Source organism: Hyperoodon ampullatus, assembly GCF_949752795.1.
Source record: "Hyperoodon ampullatus genome assembly, chromosome: 3".
In the NCBI taxonomy this organism is placed as follows: domain Eukaryota; kingdom Metazoa; phylum Chordata; class Mammalia; order Artiodactyla; family Ziphiidae; genus Hyperoodon; species Hyperoodon ampullatus.
In genome coordinates this window covers 7,886,312-7,913,555 of record NC_136916.1, presented here as the reverse complement: position 1 = coordinate 7,913,555, position 27,244 = coordinate 7,886,312, and the positions used below count along the sequence as shown (strand labels likewise).

The 27,244-nt window shown below is 44.8% G+C and overlaps 1 protein-coding gene across 1 annotated transcript in view; it reads right to left on the bottom strand.

Moving 5' to 3' along the window:
- Positions 1 to 23,112, bottom strand: part of FRMD4A (FERM domain containing 4A) — a gene marked incomplete at both ends in the record, with an annotated part of 620,566 nt that extends 597,454 nt beyond the window's left edge. The window contains one exon of the mRNA XM_079698803.1: positions 23,068 to 23,112. Coding sequence (XP_079554929.1) covers positions 23,068 to 23,112 — 45 coding nt within the window. The remainder of the gene's footprint in view (positions 1 to 23,067) is intronic.
- Positions 23,113 to 27,244: the final 4,132 nt, after the last annotated feature.

Genomic DNA, 27,244 nt, shown 5'->3' with positions numbered 1-27,244 from the left:
GACAGGGATCATCAACTCCACTGAGGTTCTTTCAGAAACGAGGAGAAAACAGTGGGAAAATTCCATGGACAGTTTTTGTTTAGCAACATTTATTTGCTTTCCTAAACTCCAGAGAAGAAAAGGAATTAGTTTTAACAGAGCTTTAAGTTTAAACATACTCTCTGGGTGAGAAAGACATATTTGCCTTCATCTCAGAACCGACTCTAGTCCTGGTTCCTCATCTTTACTGGGGTTCTGATTCCCAATTTTTCACTTCCTTTCTCCACAGGATTCATCAAAAGGCATGTATTGAAAAGTCAGTGGCAAAACCTTTGTGTTGGAAAGTATCTAAGATACATCAGTTTCTCCTTACCCAATCGAAAGCCTTTGACACAAACAAGCAAACAAACAAACAAAATGAAACTGATTTTCAGTGCTCTGAAGCTCAGGCTTTCAAACAAAGGAGACCTTGCTCAATGAAATTTCATTTTCTAATCATTTAGCCACAGTTAAATGTAGTCATTTTTGAAGAGCATTTCAGAGTCTATTGATGGACAAACTGTACTATTGATTGGTACCAACTGTAAACTCTAAGTTCCTCGTCCAAATCTTTTTAATTGGTCTTAAGTGACGCTCTTTTAAATGACTTTGGGAAGAGAAGAGGGAGAAACACGCCAAGGATAACTCACACAAAGAAAATTTACATGCCGTCTTTGTTTCCCTTTCTTTGGCACAGATACTGACTACCATTTTTTTTTTCCCTTGAGGAAAGTAGTGAGAATGTGAACAGCAGTCTGGATTTTTCTTGTTCTGTTACCATAATTAGAAAAGTCGGATAAAATTATGCAGGAGCAGATTGAGGGAGAAATATAGCTCGGCTTTAGTATGAAATAGCTACCTCTTTTATCAATTCAAAGGTTTTTCTCTCCCTGCAAATATCTTTCATCTCTGAGTAGTTACTGTGCCTCTTTTAAGTCTGTTTTCAGGTTGAAAGATAAGCACACTCTTTAAAAAGGTTCCAGCACTGTTGGGAAGCATGTTCGTGACCATCGCTGCCATTGTTATGAAATACCGCCCTGATAGACTGGTGTCTTCCCAGCGGAGACAGGCAAAACCCACCACCCCATAATTACACGGTACTGACAAAATCAGGTTGGGATTGAAGGAACCAGACAAATCATTTTCACAAAAACTGAAAATGCAACCTATCAAATCATCCTTTGATTAATCATCTTATAAGACATTGTCTATAAGTCAGCTAATATTGGGAAGAACTGTGAAAATTCAATGAGCAGATGCTAACTTTTTTAATGTATCTGAAGAGCTATTCAAGGACTCAGTGGTCCTTTGACATTTTCCTTTCCTTCCATCCCCTTCTTCCTTGGTGGGGAAAATGCTTTATACAAGCCTGCACTGAAACCACAGTCAGTTCACAGATAAACATTTAGGGAACAGAGAAGTTCTCAATGTATGCTTCTCAGGCCACCTGAAACAGAATCATCTGGAGTGCTTTTTACAAACCACTCATTCATGGAGCCATGCCAGAAGTAGAGAATTAGTCTTGGAGGGTGTGGCTCTGGAACTTGAATTTGGAACAGACTGCCAAGGTGGTTCTTGGGTCATCTAAAGTTCTGAGAACCTCCAAGGTGGCCCAAGGTCTACTGTCACTAGGGATTGGCTGAGTGGGCATTTCAGACTCCAGCCACTCTGGTCCTTGTTCCTGACTCCCTGTCCAACTGGGGGGACACCACTTTCACCACTCAGGCTACTCATGTCCTCCAGAACTCCTGTGACCATTCCCAATTCATCGACTCACCACCATGGCCCCTCCCCATGGACACCTCCCCACACGCCCCTGCTCACAAATCTGTAGTGGATCCTCATTACCTAATTCAAAAGAAACTCCTCAGCCTCAACTTCAGAGCTTGAAAGAAGATCCCTTTCTGGCCTGATTCCCTAGCCCTCCCTTGCCTGCGCCCCATCCTCCACCTGTGTAACCCCCCAGAACGACTGGTTACTCTTCCAGTGCATCAGTGGCGGGGTGCACCACTGTTTCGCGTGCTTTCCTTTGTTCTTGCTCATTTTTTCTGGGCACCTGCTCTCCCAGACCCTCTTCTTCAACCTTACAAGCTGAATTCCAATGTGTCCTCAAGGGCCGCCACCTCGGATGTCCCCCTGACCCCTAGCCACCTGGGATCTTTTCTTCCTTGAATCTCTGCAGCATTTTGTTGATACCTCTCCTGCGTTCTCACCTTCTTTGGCCTGTTTCTTTCTCTGTGCACACAACGTGTAGCTCCTTCAAGCTCTCTTGGTCAGCTTTTACTGCCCTCTAGCATCTAGCATGGGGTTTGAACACAACAGACCAGCAGTAAGTACTTACTGGGCTATTGAATAGACTTGCCCCTCACCTGCATGTGGTACCAAGGCCAGTGGCTTCCGGCTTTGCTCTTCCTCTGAGTTCCACCCGCACTGTCCATCTCCCACCCGTGCACCACCAGCTCAGCCCCTTTGTAGCTGGATGCCTGGAACACTGCCCAGCTCCCAGCTTCTTCTCCCACCACTGGTCCCCGTCTTTAATCTTTTCTTGAACATCAGGTCCTGGAAAACAGCTCTCTCCTCCTCTAAAGGCTGGACAAATTTAGATAAATTCACAAAGTGCTGGAACAAAGAAGGTGGCATTTATATGTGGGACACTAAGAAGGGTCCACTTCAGATTCAAGTGGCTGAGTGTGAGAGCCCAGACCGCGAGCCACTTTGTTTTTCGGGGACCATTCTGCACACGCTACGCATCTTTCTCCCAAAGCCTCCTTCCAGTGGATCACACTCAGTTTCTATTATTTCCTATACATTCCTACCAACAAGCACGGCCTTTTGTTACAACATCCCACCTCATCCACCCAAACCCAGGCCTCATTCAGTTCCACTGGCTCATGGCAACCACACCCTGCTCCCCATTTCTCTGGGGAGAGCTTTTCCATTTCCCCTCCCACCCCTCAAAACCAAACCAACACCCATCTGTCTCATAGAATCCCTGATGGCCCCCACGCAAAGCAACCTCTTCCTTCTTTGCATTGCTAAGTAGGAAGAGTTAAATTACACATTATAGCATTTAGATACTACTTTGTATTTGGCCTTTAATCATTTACGTTTTATATGTCGATTTCTCAACCCAGACTGTAAGATCACTGAAGGTAGGGACCTTATAACTTTTCTTGAATGGCACTCCTCAGTGTTTAAACACTTACTGGGACCCTATATATGTTAATGGATTAAATCCCAATCCAAGATATGTGTTTACTAAAATGTGTAAGAAAGCTCCATTGTGCTTTCTGTTAAAATTAATTTAATATGTGAAAAATGCAATAAACCATTTTCTCAGTGAAAAAAGAAGAGAGAGGAACAATCTGAGGAAGAGATGAAATTTGAGTATAATACTTGGGATATAAAATTAAAAGGCCATTTGCCTTTGAGATGGAACAGATGTGTAATTGATATTCACTGCTCATTTGCCACTTGAATTTTGCAGACATTTAATGCAGTAATTGTTTATACAGTAAGATTCTAAATACCCTTTGGAGAATAGCCCACTCTTCCTATAGTCCCTGTATTCTGTATCAACAGATAGGAATGGATTCTTTTTTTTTTTTTTTTTTTTGGCTTCGCAAGGGCTTTCTCTAGTCGAGGTGAGCAGGAGCTCTCTTCGTTGTGGTGTGCGGTCTTCTCACTGTGGTGGCTTCTCTTGCTGCAGAGCACAGGCTCTAGGCACACAGGCTTCAGTAGTTGCAGCATGCAGGCTCAGTAATTGCGGAACATGGGCCCTAGAGCGTGCAGGCTTCAGCAGTTGCGTTGCGTGGATTCAGTAGTTGTGGCTTGTGGGCTCTAGAGTGCAGGCTCAGTAGTTGCGGCACACGGGCTTTGATTCTCCGTGGCATGTGGGATCTTCCCAGACCAGGGATCAAACCTGTGTCCCCTGCATTGGCAGGCGGATTCTTAACCACTGCACCACCAGGGAAGTCCCAGGAATGGGTTCTTATAAACCTAGAGCTTTCAATGTGTAATTTTAAAAAACAAATTTGCATGGTGCCTTTTTGAAGACAGTAATATGACCATATCCATAAATATTTTGAATGATATACCCTTGATTCAGCATTCCCCATCTAGGAATTTATCCTACAGTATATTCAAGCCATCTGCAAAGATGGATGCACGTGAATCTTCATTGTAGGGTTGTTTGTAATTATAGAATATTGAAAATAGCCTAATGTCCATCAGTAGTGGATTGCTTAAATAAATTATGAGTCATTCATACAATATAATATTACCAATATATATTCTTTAAAAAGAATGAGGTAGCACTATAGGGACTGACAAGGAAAGATGTGACATATGTATAGACAATTTCTGGAAGGATACACAATAATCTAAAGGATTAATGAACTAGGATGGGAGGTTATATATATTTTTTTCCAGAGGGTAAAAAAAATATATATACAACAGCTACACATATCATGTAAAGGTATTTGTATTTTTAAAAACTAGCCAAAAACTTTAATTTGAAAAAAATGGTATTAGTAGTCAAAAGGATTTGGATCTAAGATTCAAATGGCTAAATATCTACCAAGAGTTTCAAAAATCATATTGCCTGTTTGTCTACATAATCATAATTAAAATTATAATATTTATTAAAAAGACAATCTTTCTTCCTTCCTCCCTTCCCATCCCTGGATTCTATTTTGTAACTGTCATCCCTCAAATCTGGATGGTGGCCTGAATACTGTTTCAAAGGTTGTTGTCAGCAATGACAAGAGAGATGAAATGGTTTAGCTTTTGTACTAATAGCTCTTTCACATAAGCCATTGTCACAGAATGATGGTTATACTTTAAATATTTTGATGGTGCCCTAAAAACATCGTGTACCAAATAAAACACTCACCTAGTCTGTTCTATTTGAAAACCTATCTAGGTCCATGCTTATCTATGGCAGATCCTTTTGGTTCCCTACAAAACAGCCATTACCCTGAACCTTCATCTCTACTGGAAGAGCCTAGAAAAGTCAGTGATTCTCTTTCCCAGCCTCCCTTACAGCTGGAGCGGTCTTGCGTGTTGTTCAAGGTTCTTTGTTGCAGACAACAAAATCCACTCTAATTAGTGTAAGCAGACAGGAAATTATTATAGGGTATTAGGTAGTTTAAGAATATATGGGAAAACCAGATGATCAAGGTCATTCACCACCAAGCCAAGAGTAATGCCAAAGCATACCTCCAGACCCCAGAGTGTCACTCAGCCACCACCTCTGACATCAGAGACTGGACACCAGCACCTCCACAACAGCTGGTCCCAAAGAACCTAACACTCTGCCATCTTGCTTGCAAGAAAATCTGCAACAGCCAGTTCTACTCATTCACTTCGCTTCTCCAAGTCTGGTGCCAGAGAGCTAGCTTGGTGGAAGCCAGATCACATGCAGAACCCCAGCTGCAAAGGAGGTTGGGAAATGCATGTTTTAGATCCCCAGCCAACAGTTTAAGAAGGCATTCTGGGGAAAGGTTATGAGAGGGGGCTGAGTGAACCAATCTGCAACATGTCACATAAATGACTCTGTTCTGACCAAGGAAAATAAGGGGAGATTTTGGGAGAGATTTTCCTCCTTGATAGAAATTAAGAGACACAAGGAGAGCTCTCTTTACTGTTCCTCTTCTTTTTGCTTTTGGACACAGGAGTGAGGGACGTGATGGTTGGAGCTGCAGCCATCTTGGAACTGTGAGGGCAAGCATTGCCAACATCCCCCCCAAACCCCTTACACTTTTAATCGTGCAGTCTCTCTGAGCCTCTCTCCTTGAGTCTATAGCAATGCTTGTGATTTCCCCCTCTCTGAAGTACCTCCCTTGTTTCCTCCCACTCCTCAGGCTACCATCTCTTCTCCCCATCTCCTATATCCTCTCTGTGTTTAGTCCTCACCTCCTATTTCCTCTTCATTCATTTGTAATCTGGCTTCTGATTTCACCACATTCATGAAGCATCTCACCATAAGCTCACCACTGCCATCGTGATTGGCAAATCCAATGTTTCAGTGTTTATTTTCCTTAGCCTCTGCTGCACTTCACAGTCTTGATCCTCACACCTCGGTCTTTTCTGGAACCCTCCACTCTCTTGTCATCCAAGACAGTATATGCTCTTGGACCTCCTTCCACCTCCCTGACTTTCTTTCTTTGCCTCTTTTATGGGCTTTCCTTCCACTCCCTACCCTTTCAGTGCCGCACCCAGGGCTCACAGCTCCACCCAGTCTATACCCCCCGGGTGGTTCGTGTTGTTCTAACCATCCCCTGAATACTGACAACTCTGAGTATGCATGTGTTAACCAGAACTCTTCCCCAGCTTCACACACATACATCTGACCACAGCTAAACACCTCCCCTAGAATGCTTCACTGGCTCCTGAAATGAACTTGTCCAAAAAGAAGGTATCATTAGTCCTTTAAAATTGGTTCCTCCCTGTGACCTCCACCTGCTCCCTCACCCAACATAAAGACCTGAGGTTGTCCTTGACTTTTCCCTCTGCCTAGCATATCCAACCAAGAGCTAATCAACTGCTGATTTCACCTCATCATGGCTTTCTCGTGGTCCTACAGCAGTTTGCCACGCTTCCTTAGCAGAGTGATCTATACAAATGCAGGTGGGATGAGTTCATTCTCTTGCCTAAAAGTTCTCCAGTGTCTTCCATTCTCCATAAGTGATTACCCAAGCTCCTCAGCAGAGTATGGTCCTTCCTTACCTCTCGAGCCTCACCCTTGGCCTCTCCCTGCCTGGGACATTTGTGCCAGTGATTCTGAACTCCTTGACTTCTCTGAAAGGTATCATGCAACTAACTGTAAGATTCTTTGCTTTCCCCAATTCTTTTTAACTTTGCTTGAAACCCTTCGTCTACTTCATTTCATGGTCTGTACCTTCAAGCTCAGGTACTGCCTCTTCCTAGATGCCTTTACTCAGTCTACAAATGTTTACTGAGCACTTACTATGTGTCAGGCACTGAGCTAAGAGTTAAAGAATCAAAAGTGAATGAGACATAGGTCCTGCTCTCAAAAAACGTACAGTCCACATACCGACCTCCCTCTTCTTCCAGCTTTCCCTGGTGGGCTCAGTGTCCTTTTCTGTGCTCCAGTCATAGATACTGTTGGTTGTCTCTGCCGCAACCACACCCACCTTCTTCCCTCCCTTTTATGTGAGACAGGGGAAATGGACCCCATTCCCAGCTGCAGCAGTAAATACTGATACACCCAAGCCGAGCAGGGTGACTCCATGGCTCTTGGCTAGTGGCCGGTTCAGAATCCCAGGCTTAAGCCAACTGGTGCTTGACTTTCCCCTGGGGAGGGTGGATGATCTGAGTAGGCACTCTCAAAAAGAAAGGAAGAATTTATTGTTCCTATTTTGAGGAGAGATGTTTCCTCTCTCCACCTGGGCTTGAACAGCTGCTGCCGGCAGCCACCTTGTGACCATGTGAGGGAAGCCAGACTGCAGGCAGAGCCCACAGACCAGAGCAGAGCTAAGAGATCAAAGTGGGTGGGAGTGTGTGTGGGACCAGAGCCTGGCAACGGCTTTACCTTTGGACTTGATATATGAACTAAAGAATTTTCCGTTTTAAAGCTACTTGGAGCAGGCATTTATTTTATTTATTAACGGGAGTCATGACGAACCACCACCTCTGTCTCCCACGGCAGCGGCCCTCGAGTCCATTCCTCTCCTTCATCCCCACTGGGCCAGCATTAGTCCAGCTAGCTTGTCAACAGAATGACCTCCATATCTTCTTGCCTACCCTCCCCTCAGGTCACTCCTCCTTTCTATCCATTCTCCATACTACTTCCTGAGTGATAGCTCTGCATCTCAGCTCTGAGCACATCATCCCCTGCTTAAAATCATTCATGACTTGATGTTAGTAAGTTTCAAATTCAAACTCCTTACCCTTTGTTCAGAAAACAGTTTGTGTGTGCCCCTAGCCAGGATTCTGGCCTCACCTCTGCCATTCCCTCTTGCTCTTCCTATACCCAAATGTCACATGGTTGCTGAAACGTACAACGTTTTCACTTGCATCTGTGTCTACTCTTCCCTATACCTGGAACGCCCCACCTCCCAACCCTGATCCTTCAAAACTCACCGGAAACATCAGCGTCCTTTAGAGGTTGCTGCTCTATGCTCCTGTGTTCTACGGCATGTTGACGGTTTCTTTGTCATAACATTAACTCGCTGTGTTGGAATTATTTGTTTTTTAACCTTTCCAATGGAAATGCTAAACTTCTTGAGAGCAGGGACCAGGTGGTATTAATAAATCTATTCCCATATCCTAGTGCTTTACCACAATGTGTGTCTGAGCGATACCCCCTATAAATGCTTTTTTAAAAGAAAAGAGAAGAGGGCTTCCCTGGTGGCGCAGTGGTTGAGAGTCCGCCTGCCGATGCAGGGGACACGGGTTCGTGCCTCGGTCTGGGAGGATCCCACATGCCGCGGAGCGGCTGGGCCCGTGAGCCATGGCCGCTGAGCCTGCGTGTCCGGAGCCTGTGCTCTGCAACAGGAGAGGCCGCGACAGTGAGAGGCCCGCATAACGCCAAAAAAAAAAAAAAAAAAAAAAAAAGAAAAGAGAAGGGAAGAAGAGGGGAGGGTAAGGGAGGAGGGAGAAGGGAAGAGGAGGGACTGGAAGCTTCACATTTTCCTGCCCTTGGTGCTTCATGCCTTCGGAGTGTGTATTAAAAGGGCCGCCTGGCTCAGTAATCGTGGGGAATGGAGAGGAAACAAATAGTTGTTGACATGGGTAATGTTCATGTCCCCGATTGTAGCAGCATATGGCCGTGGTTGTAATGGCCCAACATAAAGCATTCCTCGACAATATTAATGACCAGCTAGGTTAATGACTGAAGACTAAGCCTCAGGCCATGAACGCATTCTCCCTGTCATTAATCCCTGGGAAATGACCTTAGCCGTGTTCATTATGGCTCAATTTTGCTCACACTCCTCAAGAGGAAAAAAAAAAAGCATTTCAGTCCCAACACCAAGCTATGTCCCATCTTTTACCTTGACACATGGGCAATAAAGACATGAAACAAATCAGGAGTCCAAATACCAACCATGTAAAGGAAGCAACACTATTGCTTTATTAGCTCTCAATCATCAGGGGGAACTACACCAGGGAACCTTAGAGGTCACAGATCTGGCAGGTCAGGCCATTCTTCATGACTCATACATTCTCTGGACATTCTTTGAAGGTATAACATAGAAGCACTAAACACATGTCACTCCCCAGATATTTAGAGTTTGGATAAAAACCTGAAAACTCTAATGCAACTCTTTGCTAATATGGAAAAAAAATTAAAAACTGGCTTCTTCAGATATCAATCTACCATTCCATCAATGAGTATTTATGGAAGGCTTCCACTGAGCAAAGTCCCATAGACAAGTTGTGAGTAATTCAACAAGTAAAAGACCCTCAAGGACCATGAAATTAGGTTACAAAGAATGAATACATACTGTGGTGATTTTAAACACATCTTCAAATATGTTGACATGGTTGCATCAAGAGGTGAGGGCTAATCCTCTCCCTTTGAGTCTAGCCTTAGTGACTTGGTGGCAACCAGAAGCAAGTCTGCGTGACTGCTGAGGCTAGGTCACCAAAGGTCATACAGCTCTGCCTTGTTAGCTCAGATACTCAGTTTTGGGCCCTAAGCCATCACGTAAGCAGTGCAATACCTTGAAGCAGCCATGCTGTGAGAAAGCCCAAGCCATAGGGAGAGGCCCTGGACAAGCACTGTAGTCAACAGAACCAGCTGTGGTCCAGTTGACAGCACACCACCGCCACGAGATGCCAGTGTCCAGCTGTCCAGTGAGCCCAGATTTTGACCCTACCCAGCTGAGTCTCCAGACACTGTAGAGCAGAGACAACCATTCCCACTGGCACCTGTTGGAACTCCTGACCCACAGAATTAGTGAACACAATAAAACGGTTGTGTTAAGTCACAAAGTGTGGGGCAGTTGCTATGCAGTAGTACTAACTGGAACACACACACGCACACACAGGATAGATAACTCCAGCTGCTTTGTGAAGTTTAGTAATAGTTTGCTTATGTATATTCCTAGCTCAGCCGTGCACTACAGAAATCTGTAACCGACATCTAGCAAAAGAGCTCCTTGGCTGCTCCAGTGAGGCCATGCGGTGCATTTAACGTAAGGACAATGAATTCCACAGTCAAGGTAACATTGATCTGGTCCAAATGTGGCCTTGTGTACCAAGCTACTGTGAACGCTTTCTAACCACAGCTGTTGGAATTCCCCTTTCGCGGGCTTGGCCTCCTGTTCTTTTCTCCCTGTGATCTTTCTTCAGGATTCCTGAGTTTCTGGACTAACTTCCGGTTCTGGCTCTCCAAATCTAATCATGGACCTAAAGGGACCAGCATCCCCAACTGCCCATCAAACATCTCTTCTGGGAAATCCTGTTAGTACCTCAGCCCCTTCCACTCAGGATCCTATGTGAATTGCAGCCCATTCTCCTTCAAATTGTATTTCCCACCCCGAAGTTGTTCCTCTCTGTCACCACTCCCTGCAGCTCCAACAGCCAACACGCTGTAGTCCTGACTGATTCCTCCCCATGCACGGTCCCCTGTCGTCAATCCGTCATATCCTCCTGACGCTTCTGCCTTCAGGATGCTCCTTGAATTCATCCACTTTGCACTACGCTGCCTCTTCACCTCCCACCCGAATTTGTGCAAGTGACTCTGACCTGGTGTTCTCCCTTCCGTCCCCCCGGCGCAGCCTGCATGCCCCCTCCAGATTCGACTTCCCCACCGCCACACCCACTAAGTCAGTCCTCACTCAGGACAGGCTCCCCTTCAGTGCCCCTGGCTCCCATCCAGGTACTCACAGAAGCATCTGCAGCTTCTTCCTTCCTCTGGTCGCAGCTCGCTCCGCCAGCTTTCCTCCTCCTCCAACTCCTGCCGACCAATCCCTCCTTCACAGCCCCGCCTCTGCCCTCGTGCCCTGTCTACACTTGGCTGTTGATAATCATTTCCTCCTGAATCTCCCTTATCACTTTGTTCCTTTTGCTGGGAAGACACTTCCTCTCTTCCCTCTCCCATCAAAAATAAACACACCCCAATCCCACTCCTGGGTATTTATCCAAAGGAAATGAAACCAGGATCTCATAGAGATATCTGCACCCCCATGTTCACAGCAGCACTATTTACAATAGCCAAGACATGGAAACAACCTAAGTGCCCATCAACAGATGAATGGATAAAGAAGATGTGGAATATATATAAAGTGGAATATTAGTTAGCCATAAAAAAGAAGGAAAGCCTGCCACTTGCAACAACATGGATGGACCTTGAAGGCATTGTGCTAAGTGAGATAAGCCAGACAGAGGAAGACATACTGTGTTATCTCACTGATATATGGAATCTAAAAGAGCAAAACTCACAGAAACAGAGAGTAGAATGGTGGTTACCAGGGACTGGGGAGTAAGGGAAAAGGGGAGATGTTGGTTGAAGGGTACAAACTTCCAGTTAGGAGATAAATAAATTCCAGGGATCTAATGTACGGCATGGTGAATATAGTTAATAAGGTATTACACACTTGAAAGTACTAGGGAGTAGATTTTAGATATTCTCACCACAAAAGAAAAAAAAAAAGAAAAGAGATGGTAATTATATGACATGATGGAGGTGTTAGCGAATGCTATGGTGGTAATCATTTTTCAATATATAACTGTATCAAATCAACATGTTGTACAGTTTAAACTTACACAGTGTTATATATCAATTGTATCTCAATAAAACTGGGGGAAATGCACCCTTTGAAGTGGCTTGATGCCCTTTTATCCTGCAGACTGTCTTAGCTAGGTTTCTAAGCCTCCCTCCCCTGCCCACACGACCACCACCACTCCTCTGAACTCCTTCTTGCACACTGTTGGTACCACACCCATTAATGCAGGGCCATTTCCTTTCATGCAATGGCACCTCGACGTTGTCTGTAATTCTATTTCTCTCATGAGATTAAAGCTCTGGGTGAGGGCCATGTGCTGGACGTACCTCAAATTCCTCCCAGAGCCTGGTCCAGTGCAAAAGCTTGGAAATGCTCAAGCCAGACCTCAATCTACCCAATCTACTGAGTGCAGTGCCAGGAGCTGAGGCTTGTTAAACTCCTTCCGGTCCTACAGCGTCTTCCCTGGTTAGAAAGCCCAGGCCATAGCTTTCAACCACGGTTTCCTTCTTACCAATCACCCTTCAGCCTAAATGCCACCTCCTCAGAGGAGGCTTCCTTGGTCCCCCACTCTAAAGCTAGAGCATTGTCTCCCCATTATTGTTTTAAATTCCTGATAGGGCACTAATGACTCTTGGATATTTCTATTTATATTCAATAACTCCCCCAGAGAATGTGAGCTCAAGCACAGCAGAAGCCTCATCCGGCTTGTTCCCTGTTGCATCCTTTACATTAAAACAGTGTCCAGAAGATAGTAGACGCTCAGTAAATATCTGTTGAATGAATGGATGGCACATACTCTCTATTTTTGATGTGCTCACATTTTATTAAGGAAAATAGATATAAAAGTCAAATATCATACAGCAGTGTTACCAATAAGTGAGACAGACAGAAATATATGAATGAAATATACATGAATGAATGAAATAAAGGAGAAACTTAAAGAATGATAATCCAGATAGTGGAAAGAGCACATCCAATAATGCATGGGCTTGAGCCGTCATGGCATTTGTGAGGGGTAGGAATCGTACAAGTGCTAGAATAGGAATTTTGAGGGCTGGTGGAGGGAACAGTGGGACATGAGGCCAGGCAGGCAGGCAGAGGCCAGAGCCAGAAGTGATATATGTTATATTAAAAAGCTTGAGCCTTATTCCACGTGTAATCAGAGGATCTTAGGTCTAGAAAGTAGACCTTCATTTTGTAACTATCACTCTAGAAAATGTACAGAAGACAGACATAGAAGGAAGAAGACCAGGCAGGTGGCTCTTCATGTAGCCCAGGTGCATGAGATTATAGACTTGAATGACGGCAGAGGCAGGGGGATGGGGAGGAGGGGCCAGATGCGAGAGAAGCGGAGGAGCAGAAGCACCCGGACCCGGTGATAACTGATCAAGGTGGATGAGGGAGAAGAAAGAGTCGAAGGTGAATTCTGGGATGACAGGGAGAATGATGTTTTCACCAATGACGCTAAGACATGCAGACTAATGGGGAGAACGTAAGACCTCTTTGGGGTGTGCTGAGTCTGAGGTACCTGTGGGATAAGCAGGAGGATAAATCGATAAGCGTTTAGATTCGTCGTCATCAGGAGCTTGGGGCAAGCCTGAGCTACAGACGTAATCAGAGAGTGGAGAATGTAAGACGAAAGTTAAAACCACGGGTGTGCATGACGTTGCTTGGGGACAGGAAGTGCATCTACCGCTCAGGAAAATTAGGTCTCCAGGTCTAGATGGTGAGACTAAGATTTCAATATCCACGGTTATAGAGAGCACTTATCACTGAGATGCAGGTCAATGTTACCTTGACATTGGAATTGTGTCTCACTCAGTAGGTACCACATGGTCTTAGTGAAGCATGTTTCCAGGACCTTTGATTACGACCAGACTACGTATAATATGTCCCAATTTCCTATTTTGGCAGAGAATTCAATGAGAAACTGCTACCTGCACCAGGAGCATATGCTCTCCACACCGCTATTAAACTCTGCAAAGCAGCCACACAGTTAATTTTTAGCAGAGATGCACTAATAGCTGCCTAGTCAAGTGTACCAGGCCTGGATGGCATGCATTTTGCATTTGCCAGAGAGAACATATTGCAGCCCATATTTTAATCATCTCCCCTCAGAGGGTAAGGAAATTTTGCTAGTTATTCCAGACAGGAATGCAAATTTAAATTTGCTCACGACTGGAATGGTTCACCTGACCCTCGGAGCATCTGTTTTTCTAAAACCTTTGGCTGATTGTCCAAAAGTGGTCACTGATCGTCCAGAGACTGGGCTGCAGAAAGAGAGAATTGGGCAACTTTTCTTTTAGGTTGACTCTGGTTCATGCAGGAAACCCAATGAGATGAGTTCAGGTGGATGGTCATTTCATATCATTTTAAGATAAAGCAAGCAACTGTGAATACATTTGGCCCTCCATATCCACGGGTTCTGCATCTGCAAATTCAACCAACCACAGATCAAAAATATTCGGAAAAAGAATTCCAGAAAGTTCCAAACAGTGGAACTTAAATTAGCTGTGTGCTGAGCACTCTGCTGAATCCACGCAAATGAAGTGATGTGTAGGCACACCCTGCTGTAGCCTCCAACCTCTCAGGTCCTCAGTCACTCCACAGCACTGCTGGGTGAACCACGTTTAACCTCCTGTCTTATTTGTTCATTGCCTGTGTTGTGTGCACCCTTTCTTTCTGTGAAAAGATGGCTCCTACAAAGCAATTAAGTGGTCAAAGCCATCCCTCAAAGGCTAAGAGAGAGCGTAAAGGGCTATTTCTGGATAGGAAAGTTAAAATCATAGATCTTTTGAAAAGTGTCGTGTCACTTGCCAAAGGGCCAGAGTCAGTGAGTTCAAATCCAACATTCAAGCAATAAACCAGAAAGAATGTGAAGTTCATGGAAGTGTTTGTGCCGCTCCTCCAACAACAAATGGGGTCTCTCTGGTTGGTGACAAAGTGCTTACAAAACTGAGAAAGCATTAAGTGTGTGGCTAGAGGACATGTCACAGAAGCATGTCCCTGTTGATGGCAAAATTATGTGTGAAAAAGCACTTAACTTGTATGAGCACTACTGTGAGAGGGTCGAGAAGAGGAAGGAGTTTAGACTTAGTGAGAGATGGTCATCTAGCTATGTATAGTGCTACAGCCTCAAGAACTTAAAGATCACGGGAGAATCCACATCGCCTGATGCCGAGGCAGCATCAGAGCTCCCGGAAGAGCTCAAGAAACTCACAGAAGAGAAAGGCTACCTTCCAGAGCAAGCCTTCAGTTGTGATGATCTGGGCTTGTTCTGGAGGAAGATGCCCAGTCATATCTACATCCCTGAGTGCCAGTGGCAAGCAAGCCCTGGGGCTGAAAGCCTGGAAAGATCTTCTTGCTCTGGTGCCGTGCGATGACACAGCAGGTCACGTGAGCAAATGAACAAACAATCCCCAGGCTCTTCAGAACAAAAAGGAAAACTTCCCGCCCTTGTTCTGGCACCACCACAAGAAGGCTTGGGTAACGGCCATCTTGTTCTTGGAAGGATTCCACCAGCGCTTCTTTCCTGAAGTGAAGAAATACCTTGAAGAGAAGGAGCTGCCATTCACGGTCCTCCTCGTAACTGACAATGCTCCCAGCCACCTCCAATCTCTCTGCTTTGCCGCCAAGGATGTGGACGTGATGTTCCCATCTCCTACACTGTATCACTGCTGCAACCGCGTGATCAAGGCATCATCAAGTGCACAAAGGTGACTTACACCCCTCACCTTCAGGAGGCTTTGTGCTGCCCTTGATGCCAACCTGACAGCAGCATCGTGGATTTGTGGCAGCACTTCACAATTACAGAGGCTGTGGATGCCATCAAGTGGAGACGCTCAGTGCACGTTAGAAGCCTTTATGGAGTGAGGTAGTCAGTGATTTCAGGAGCTTCCCTGCTCTTGATTAAAAAGTCAGGAACACCTTGAATGCTGCAAGGGAAATTGGTGGGAAAGAATTCTCTGACATGATTGAGGATGATGTCGAGGAACGTGTAGAAAAGCATAGAGAAACCCTTACCAACGCTGAAATACTCTGCAGATGATGATGAAGATGATGGTGATGCAGAAGATTATAGGAGGCAGAGCCATCAATTTAGACGCTTGAAATTTTTGAAGCAGGCTTTCAACATGCACAAATGTTAAAGGGTTCTTGAGCACGATCCTTCCATGGACCGAGGCTTCTGCGCCACCAGAGGGATAACAACATGCCTACAACCACCACAAGATGCGTTTGCTGATGCAAAGTAAAAGAAGAACCAGCTTCCTGTAACAATGCTTCTAACGAAATTGTCTGCAACCTTGAAGCCTCAACCTTCGACGCTTGAAGATCCTGAGCCCTCAACCTCCACAGATCCTGATGCTAGCGTCACTGACCTCCTCCAAAGCATCAGTTTCTACAGTCGGAGCCCAGTTCTTCCTACGTATTGACAGATGATCCTTCTGACGTCCTGTGAGAAGCTTCAAGTTAGCCTGATGTCTCACCACTTACCTAGAGCCCACATGCCTTGTCACTTCATCACATCCGCACTGTAGGCATCATACAGCAACCATCACCATCACCATTATCACCATCACCATCATCACGCGAGGGTCACCAAGAGAGAAAAATCAGTGTTTTGGGATGTGTGTGTGTATGTGTGTGTGAGAGAGAGAGAGAGAGAGCGGGGGAGAGAGAGAATAAATTTATATTTTCTATTTAAATTTATATTTTTCTATTTATAATTATATTTTCTATTTGTACTTGTATTTTAAATATTTTGGGTTTTATTCTATGTATTTCTCTTTCAAGTCATTAAATGAAAGCAGTCCCTAATAATATTACATTGTTGCTGACATGTACTATGTAGTTAGGCCTATGATGGTTGTGCCTGTACTAAACCTGTACAGACTTTTTTCTTGTCATTATTCCCTAAATAATACAGTGTAACAACTCTTTACATCGCATTTACATTGTATTAGGTATTATAGCTAATCTAGGGATGATTTTAAGTGTATGGGAGGATGTGTGTAGGTTATATTAAAATACTATGCCATTTTATGAGGAACTTGAGGACTTTGGTATCCACGGGGGTCCTGGAACCAACCTCCCAGGGATACCGAGGTACGACTGTACTTACTATGAATTGGCTTTGGTCCAGGAACAGTGCTAAGTACTTTACATGCACATCTAATTGAATTATTCCAAGTCTTATGTAGTAGCTATTATTATCCCACTTTAGAGATGGCAGGAATAATTCAACCTGACATAAACTATTTAGACAATTGGGCTTTCCCATTTATCTTTATTTTGAGGGAAACTGAACCTATGGTTTAGGGTTCACTGATGCTTTACCTTCCTGACTAGTTCTGTAGGAGCCCCATAATGGTAAACTAGGTGCAATGACCACCGTAAGGGACTTCTATTGTTTTCGCCTTGCTATATCCCTTCCCCTCTTCGGGAGGTTCTTTTCCTTTTGGAACCTGCCCTTCCCGTTCCATGTGATTCAGATGGAGTTATCAGCCAATTGACCCACCTCCTTCCTCACCTCAGGTCCAGAAACAAAAGCCAACCTGCTTAGTCAAAGAACCCCCCCCTGGACCCAGTGATTTGCCGGGGACAAGGCTATTATCCAACAGGGCCAAACAGATGGTAAGAAAGGAACTTGTAAGCAAAGTCTTGCTCATTTATGTGGGTTCATTAACTCTAAGGACAGGTAACCCCAGAGCTGCTGGGGGAAGAATCTGTCAGAGCCTGAAGTTGACAGAGAGCAAACTAGAATCAAGACACAAGAAGAGGCAGAGAAACAGGGTCTTGATACAGTCACTCAAAGTCCTCAATCCAGCTTTTTCTGGAGCTGTGTCATTTCTTGGACTTCCCAATTACATCGGTCAATACCTTTCTCTCTTCACTAATGCTAGTTTGAGTAGGTCTCTGTCTCAACCAGAGAGACAGATTTGACATAAAATGAAATAAAAATATATTTAGCAAAAAAAAAATGATCTAAGAGAGGTGATGTGACTGTCATTGATTTCAAATTTCACCCTCTGAGACGGATAAATTTATACATTAAACACTAATGACAAAAATTGCTGATATCAAGATTTCAGATTTACCCATAGAAAATTGCACCTTAGAAACTAGATAATTGCATGTAAGAAGGATTTTAGCTACTGCCTTAGTTGTAACGATGACATGAGATTTCCCAGAGACTTCTGAATAATTATTCTACTTTAACTAAACCAGAAAGATAAATGATACTAAGAACCAGTCACACCTGTAGACCAGAACATCCAGGGTCCCTGTCCCAAGCCCCATGTTTAGATGGTCCCACACCATGTACAATATTTTAGATGGCTACACTCTGTAATATTCTCTGAATTTCCATAAAGGTTGTCAATATCACATTTTCAAACTTATGAGTTAGCCATCATGGAAACCTGGGTAATATCTCAATTTCACCTTGGGCAAGTCATTTAACTTCTCTGAGTCTCAGCTTCGTTATATAAAAGAAAGAGTGCCTGTCCCACTCGGCTTGCAGTGGACATCTGGTAAGATAACAGATGTGAAAGCACTTTGAAAAAACATAAGGATTATTATTATTAACTCAAGAGCAAGATTCCTCAAGACAGAACTGAATTTTATTCTATGCCCTCTGCCAGTGGGGATCTGGAGAAAAATCTGTGGTCTTATCAGAAATTCTGAATAGAGGTCTGTCACTTGTCGAATTTAGATGAAAATTAGGTTATAGTAATAGAACTAGAACCTTGGTCACACCCCAGCCTGCCCTTCTAACCATGTAACCCTGTGTTACCTACAGCCACTCTATCTAAACCAGATGACTTTTCCATCTCGCAAACACAATCTAGACTTGGTTGTAATTCAATCACTCTCCTCACCTCAGATCTGCTGTCTTAACACATCCATTCCTCATCATATTGCCTAGCTTTGCCAGTTCCTCCATTCTAACAATCAGTGCACACCAGGACTTCTGAACTCAGCACACCCTAGGGCTTGCTTGGTGATGGTATGCACTGTATTATTACAGTTCTTCTGTGATTCTCTGAAGCTGTCCTGTGAATTCCTAACATAGTCTCCATGTGTCTCTATCTTGTTTCTCCAATTAGACTGTAAGTCCACTAAAGCCAGTGACCCCCTTATATTCTTCTTGTACAGAGTAGACACTCAGCAAACATTTGTTGGATAATTAAAAAGGAAAGTGTCCAAATGAGGAAAATGGCTGATGATAGAAGAATCTATAATGAAATGAGAGAGATAAAGTTAAAGGACAGCAGGTTATCAACTGGAATCTATTCAAAACAGATCAAGGAGTGACTCTATTAGAGAAAATTCCAGAAATATGAAACCAATTTTTCTTGGAATGGAAAGAACCTTCAGGATAGTCTAATTCACACCCTTCATTCATTGTGAATAACCACCTACTAATTTCTCTGACTTATGAATTCGAGTTTTTACATATTTAATTTTCCTATTGTAAAACATGACTCTTGGCAATTTCTTGGAAACAGAGTCCAAGAGAATGGGACCTTGAAAACATGGCAAGTCTTTTATGGATATAAAAATACTTCATTTGGCTAGAGTCAAACCACATGTCTTGAGCCAAACTTGTGGTATCAATTTTTGATTTTACATTTCTACATGGAAAAGAATAATGACAACCAAGAAGACAGGGTTACCCACCTAGAAACATGGAAAATGCAGAAGGGCTCCGAGGTAAGGCCCCCCTGAGGGACTGATCCAAAGTGTTAGAAGATCCTGGTAGCCAAGTTCTCAAGCTGTGATACAGTATCAGAGCACTGGCTTGAGAGTCTGAGGACCCCACTTTTGAGACTTTGCATCATCAAATTCTGATGTGTGACCACGGACAGTTTCCCTAATTCTGATTATCAATTTTTTTTGTCTTAAAAATAGGATTGTTGAAGGGATTAAGTGAGATAATGTATATAAAGAAATTTTGTTTGTAGAAAAGCATAATGTGCATTATTACCTAGCCAGCTAACTTACATTTAAAACCATTTTAATCAGCGTCTGAGCTTTCAGAATCTAAGAGGCAAAATGTCATAATACCACCTCGGTATGCCCTTGGTTATGAATCTCTATCCTGTCACTAAGAAATAATCAACGAATCCCTGGCTCCAGTACTTTCCAGCCCTTGCAGTGTCCCCCAAACTCACATGACTTCAGAAAATGACACACAGCCAAGAGCTCCCAGCTCTACAATTAGTCACATCAGGCTGAAGGCTCCCAACAGCATGGTGAACACAGCATTATCTTTTCTTGCTTCCCAAGACTTCTGCAAAGATGGGCTTTTCCACACCATGGGAGGCTGTCTCCACCACCGGCACTCATCCTCTCCAAGACCACACTTCTTTGGTTGTTTGAGGGCCTCCATATTACATGGATGCTCGTCACCCCCATGGCAGCTCCCCACTGAAAGCATCAGTGGAATCCCCCCACCATAAAGAGTCAGAGCACGCTCACAACCCAGGACCCTTCCCAGATGCCCCAAAACCAGCACCAGGGTGCAAAGGCACCTTAGGTATTTCTCAAAAGTCACCTGTTCTTGTTCAATAGTACAAATGAAGCTCCCGTGGGGTAGGACCCCTGATAGCAGAGTGTGAATGAACCCTAATGATCACCCATTCCAGCAAATACTATGAAACATACTTGCCCTGGCATAAAAGCCTCATGGATGGAAACACATTTCCAAAAGCACCACTGTTCACGTGCTAAGGATGCAAATAAGACACAATGCCGAATAAAGCATTAGGAGCTCTGTTCTAGATATCATCCCTAGAGGTCTCAAATCATGCTTAACAGAGCTGAAGAGGACCCTAGTGATGAGTATGACCCCCTCAGTTAGCAAATGGCTAAGGAACAGAGAGAGGATGGGACATATCCAGGATCGCCCAGTGAGCGGCAGAGCTGGGAACAGAACACAGGGCTCTCCAGCTCCAGACTCTGCTGCCATTTCCACAACAAAGTAAACACCTTCTGCCCTGAACCATTTAGAGTCTACACTGAATATACCCTCTGGCTGTGTCCTTATTCAAAAGCAAGGGGCATGGCTGTATCCCCCTGCCTGGCCTTCCCTGCAGCCCAGTGACTCCATGGCACAGAACCAGAATTGCAATCAGGCACCCTGATACTCACCTTCCCCCAAACTGGGTATTTCTTTGGGCCCCCGCTCTTGGTCTTACACCATGCTGCTTCCCTCAGTCAGTGAGCGCTCCATAAATACTGAGAACTGATTGGCTGATTGATTAGCTAATAAATAATACTGTTTACAGCTTCCTTCCTGAACTCATGGCCAAAGCAACTCTGTTAAATGGCCTCTTTTCCTCCCTTCTTTCCTCCTGAACTTGCTTATAAATTTTGAGACTCATCATGTAGTCGGTCAGGGACGCAATTGCTTTAAGTGTTACCCTTTAAAAATGAAAAAAGCAATGAAGTCCATAGCAGAAAATTCCCGCAAACCACATGTGAACCAGAAAACATGCATTGACCCCGATTACACACAATGCTCCAGGGTTCTCTAATCTAATGGCCCATCACAGTGTCAAGAGCTATTTCCCCTTCCTTCCGAGCAAGACGTGCGCACAATCCTTTAATCCGGGCAGGAGGTGAGAGCTGGGGAGAGATCTGAGGGCAGAGGCCGCTGACAAACAGAGGATAAAGTCTGGGCTGCAGAGACCTCCAGGGTGGCAACCGTAATATCTGGGAGCCCCAGGAACAGTAGAACCTGGGTGTGTATGTGGCCGGAGCAGCTGGACCAGGATGTTGAGCTGCGTGGGCACCGAGAATGAATCCTTAGGGATCCCAGTAAAACAGACACAAATCCAAGTGCTCAGAAGCACGGGGGAGAATTCAGAGCAGAAATCTGGAGGCAAGCAGGCCATTTTTCAAGAACATGTTTCTTCTCTGCCTTAGCATAATGCAGGATTCATTTCTGTATTATTAAACAGTATTAGATAATATATACGTGCATACCTGCAGGTGAGTGTACACCTCTCTGTTTTTTTTTCGCACGTAACCCAGACTCCCAGTTTCCCGGGAGTCCCCTGGTCTTCACAGTTACGGCCACTTCTGTGCCTGCTACAGTCACCAATCCTCAGAACCCCTACCATCCACTTACGTGGCCACAGGCGGACAATGGAGGCTAAAGCATCACCAGACAACAGAATTCATGAGGGACGGAAGACGTATAAAGGGTAATTTCCCCAGAAAACAAATTTCCTTCTTTCCCATCCTTCTCTCCCAGTGACATCGGAAGTCAGCAGAGACCCGTGAGTCCTCAATCATTTCAGATACCTCTGTGGCCGAAACCACACCCGGGGTAACACAGAACCAAGGTATCTGTCTCTTAGCTTGACCTGGCTCCCCACCCAGGAGACAGACTCCCAGCTGGCTTCTCTTCCCAGCGAACTTAATAAACTCCCCAGGTCTCAAAAAGCAGCACCTCCCCTTCTCAGTGGGAAAACAGAGATCAACAGACACAGGAGAAGTACTTATGCTTTGTGTGTAAAATCTCCCGGGTCACTGTGACACCCATTCACACACCGAGCTGACACAGGCAGCTTCCGTCAGCATCTCTGAGGGCATGTGGGCTACTCGGTGAGGAGGAGGGTGTAGCAACAGGACAGCAAAAGCAAACCCTGAACCTAGGGTCAAGCAAAAGGTCGACTGGGTTAAAACAAGGTGATGCCACTGACCTTGTCGGCTTAAATATATTAAGAGAGGAGGCCTTCTTAACATGAGGGAAACCACAGAGCAGCGGAAAGTAGGTCAGTGATCCACACGAGGCCTGCCAGGGTCTCCCCAGCAATTGTGGTCAGGAGATAAGTGTTCTCCAGCCCTGCAGCCCAAGTGCCACAAAAGGCCACAGCCAACCCCCTGGGCTGCTTCTATGGGGAAATCTAAGCAGACACACGGGTACCTAGAACGAAGAGCCTATTCCATCACCCTGCGGGCAAAAAAATTCCACAGTTGCCACAGAAGATGTAAACAAACATGATTACCCCGATTTAGATACAAAAGGCGCGGGTGGGGTGGGGGGAAGGATGCAGAGAGCCGGGGGAGGCGTTGGTGGGAATCTATTTCCAGGGGCTCTCAGCACCTGTTTGCCAGCACATCTCTCAAAATAGCATTAAGCAACAAGTTTCTAAAACGGCAAATCTAACGCTTCTTTTCCCTGGGAATGCTTTGTCATGGCTGAGACTTTTACCCCAGAAACCATCTCAGAAGAGCATGTGGGATAAAGCAGAGCGAGTCTGAACGTGTCTGCAGCCACTGAAGCAGCAGCAGCAGACCACGGTGTGCGGGGTGTGGGCTCCACCTCGCAAGCACTCACCATCAGCAGGCTGAGCGCGGAGTCTGGCACCAGCTGCACTGCCATGGTCTCCGATTCCCACGCACAAACGTCCTGCACAGTCAGTCCGCCTGGGCCCTGGGTGACTGCAGAGCATCCACAGAAACCTGCAGCAAAACAGCCAGAAATCCAGACTCAGGGTGCAAAGGGCTCGGGATGCGGAGAGGCCACATTTCACAGGGGGTGGCAGGGGAGGTCAGGGGGATGTTGGCAAGAAGGGGTGGGAATAGTGCTTAGGGAGAGAGGAAAAAAAAAAAGGAAAAATAGGAAGCTGCAGGTTATTTAAAGGTGAGCCCTGCCTAGCTTCCCTAAGCTGTACAAGCACAGAAGCCACATCAAACACAAACATAAAAGCTGAGAACATAGGATGCTTAACTGATACCTTAGCCTAGGCAGCAACTCTTCTTTTAACTGACAATTAAAATAAATCATTTCCTATTGGAGATAAATCAATCAGCCCGAATAACACCCCACCCACGCCCCGCTTTCTCTGCATCTCTCAGCAATTCTGCTGCATAAACACGCTGGATGTCAACCTACCGCTCGCAATCTGGTCAGTAGCTTCTTTCCTGCAGAAAGGTGTGTTCCTTTTGCAAAATCAAGTATCTGGGAGCAAGAGAGCGGAGCCTGACCAGGAGCATCAGGCAGTCACTGGAGATCAGCAGATGCCCTCATCCTTGCCGAGCAGGAAGTCAGGTATGAACTGACCCCTTCCACCATCCCCAAATCTACTTTTCCTCCCTAAGTAGAAGGGCAAGCCGAGTTCCCCCGTGGGGCTAACATACTTCCGAGGACCATGTAATTACACTGCCTGTTCTGTGAGCGTTCCGATCTCCCTGCCTGCACCACATGTACACGGCAGACAGACACCCTCTACCTCTCTCTCCCTCCCTCCCTCCCGCCTTGCTCCCTCCCTTCCCTTCCCTCCCATCTCTCCACCAGGCTGCCTGTTAGGAATTTTGAAGGCGACTCTCTAGCTTAGGGAGGCATGGGAGGCTAATTTGTAGCAAGGGACACTGCTTAAGACAAGAAAAAAAGGAAATTAGCTTTGAAAATCATATCATGCAGCATTTTCCTGGGAAGACGTCAAAGGAAAAAAAAAAAAGGAAGTCTGCCCAGTCTTGTTATGTAATGACTGGCTCCAAAGGCTTCCCAGAGTCAAAGATTTAAGAAAATTAAAGCATCTTTTTTTATGAGCACTGCCAAGCTTATATCTTATTATGGAGTCCACTTTTTCAACTAAAAATAGCAATTACGAATACTTCTGGTAACAGTTTCTCATGTCCTTTTCTGATTTCTCCCTTTACTCACCTGCTATAATGACTCCAAAAACTCCTTAGAATTAACTACACAGTATGAAGTATAGCAACATGGAGAACAATTTTCTAAATAAAAACTGGGGGGGGAAGAAATTAATAACTTTTAAAAGTTCCTATGGATGGGTATAGCTGTTACCCCTATATAATTTATACCCTTAAAAGCAATTTATTTGATCATCACAGTGCTTGGCATAAAGTAAGTGCTCAAAAATATTGAGTGAATGAAAAGTTTCTTCTCTCATTGTTTATCCTATGGTGGCCCAATGGGTCAAAACTCCCTTCCATGTTGTTGGATTGGACTTTAATGCCCTTGACCTCAGGAACTTCTGAGAATCACTCCCCACTGTCAGGTGTTTGGAAATTCACAGCATGATCTGAGTCACGTGAGTGTGGCTTTGCACCAAGCTGTCAGAACATTCTAGATTTGCTGGTGGGTTTCATAAAAAAATTCAAAATTAACCATAATAATAGTAATAATTTAAGGAATGTATCTACAGGGTTATCTTAACTTTGTGGATAGGCTGCTAAGTGTACTCAACTGATCTTTGCTGAGTGCCTACTGTGTGCTGTGTTCTATGATAGGCTTTGTAGAAGGTGCAAAGCTCAAGTCATAATCTCTCCCCTCATGGAGCTTTTTATCTGGTAGATGTGATGATACCCAAGAATCATTTATGTTACAAGACATTATGTGATAAATGCTATAAAGTGACCTAAAAACCATTCAGGCAGCACAGAGCAGAGAGAGTTTACTTTCAGCTTTAAGAACATCTTCGTTTTTGAGCTGGAATTAAAGGAATAAACAGAACCTCTTTTTTTATGACTCCTGGTTTATGATTCCACATGGACTAAGTACTTGGAAAATATAGAAAGCATAAGGAAAAAGTGAATATCGGTGCTGTTGCAACTGGCGGATGTGGGCAGAGGGAGGGTGCACCCCGAAGAGGGCCCAGCCCAAGAAGTTCCGGATGTCGAGAAGCCTAAAACACACTAGGGTGAGAGATTTCATGTCAGCCACCAATGCTGGACCTTGGCACACCTGCCTTCCTCTCTCTGTGCTTTGCTTGTAAAGCCTCACCCTGGATCTTTGCCCTAGAAGAAAGAATCTAGAGAACAGCGCCTATAGCAGATCCCACCCATGAAGACATTATTGGGACGTGTCATCTCAGGGCAGCAAGAGTGAAGGAGGTGGGAGGGGATGAGAGTGGGTACCAGGTGGTACCTACGCAGCTGGTCACAGTATAGATGCTCGGTGGTGAGGAAGGGTGTCCAGACAGGCATGGAACTTTATTCCCTGGGATAGTACATCAAAGAGAGGAAGTGTGTGGGGGGGTGGTCACCAGCCTGCTCCTGCCCATCAGCTGACTCTGGTTGGCCAAAGGGACTCCACAGGTCATGAGCTCCCTTACATTTCAGAGTTACCTGACCAGCTCCTCCAGGTAGCTGTGAACAGAAAGGCATGGCACCTGAGCCCAGAAACAGGGGGACACCCTCAGCCTTTGTGGGTCAGTCAGATGGGACACGGGCACTGGAACTGCTGAAGGTCCTTCCTCAGTGCATGTGATGGAAGCTAGCCCACACCCTGAAGGAGGCTGGGATGGCCAGCAGTGCTAGAAGGAGGGAAGGGACAGTGACAGCAGCTGGGCTCCCCACTGAGCACATAGCTAAATCCCGGAGGCCACGGCAGGGCCAAGCAAGGCTGGGCGGTACATAAACTGAGTCTGGTGAAAGTGTGTATGTTTACAAAACTTTCAATGTCAAAAGTTATATCCTCCATGCATTATTTCCTAATTTTTCCATTTGGGCATTCAAATTTGCTTTGTCTGGACAACTTTTAAGTTACTGTTTTTTATGACAGTTATTCACTTTCTTTTATTATCCTCCTACTAGGAGGATAATAACATCAACAACCAGATGTCAGAACTAGGTACCATTCCTCTCTGTGAAATCCTACAGCTCTGATCATCAAGCTCAGAGCAGTAGGTCCTCAATAATATTCAACTGGGCACCAATGGAGATGCTAAAATGTTAAATACAAGAAGAAAGGGGCAAAGACAAAGACACCCGGGAAGGGTTGGGGAGAACATGGGGAGTTTGTGAGGAGAACTAGCAGTCTGACAGAGGAGGAGGGAGAGAACCCCAGAAGTCCAGTGACAATGGTCCCTCAACAAAGATGCCCAGAGCTTAGTAGAGCTATGGACCTAGAAATCAAAGTGGAAGAATTGTGGGGCAATCTGTAAGGAAGAGGAGTCAATTAGTGTAAAACAGACACTTGACAAACAAACAAACAAACAAACAAATAGTGAGATATGAGCTATCTAGGTCTTTTCAAAGCCTTGTCCAAGAGCAATCAAGTTCACAGAACTAGGACGTGTGGAGAACAGTAATCCTGTCCTCCAAGTAACTAAGTTCCATCCTTGTCTAATGTTACATCCCAGGAAAGCTACATAATTCCTTTCCATGTAGCTCCTGCTAAAAGCTCCTCAGTTGAAGGACAGTTCAATGTCATATGCACGAAAAGCTGTTGCAAAAAAAAAAAAAAAAAAAAAAGGCCAATAAAAACCTCTTCTGTATTTAGTATGAAACTGTTGAGTAGACTCTGATGTTTGGGTCACTCATTGCTGCCTGTAAAAATTGCCCCATGTGAGAAATTTCTCTTGGAATTTAGTACAAGGAAAATGTCTGTCCCTCCTGAGGCAGCCTGTGTGACCGATGGCTTTAGCCTCAGAATCCCTGCTGTGCCATTTTACTCTTGGGAATCAGAAAGCTATCCTGTCATTTGCTCTGTGACCCCAAGTGGGTAGCAGGAGGGTGAGGTGAAAATCAAATCAAATATTATTATA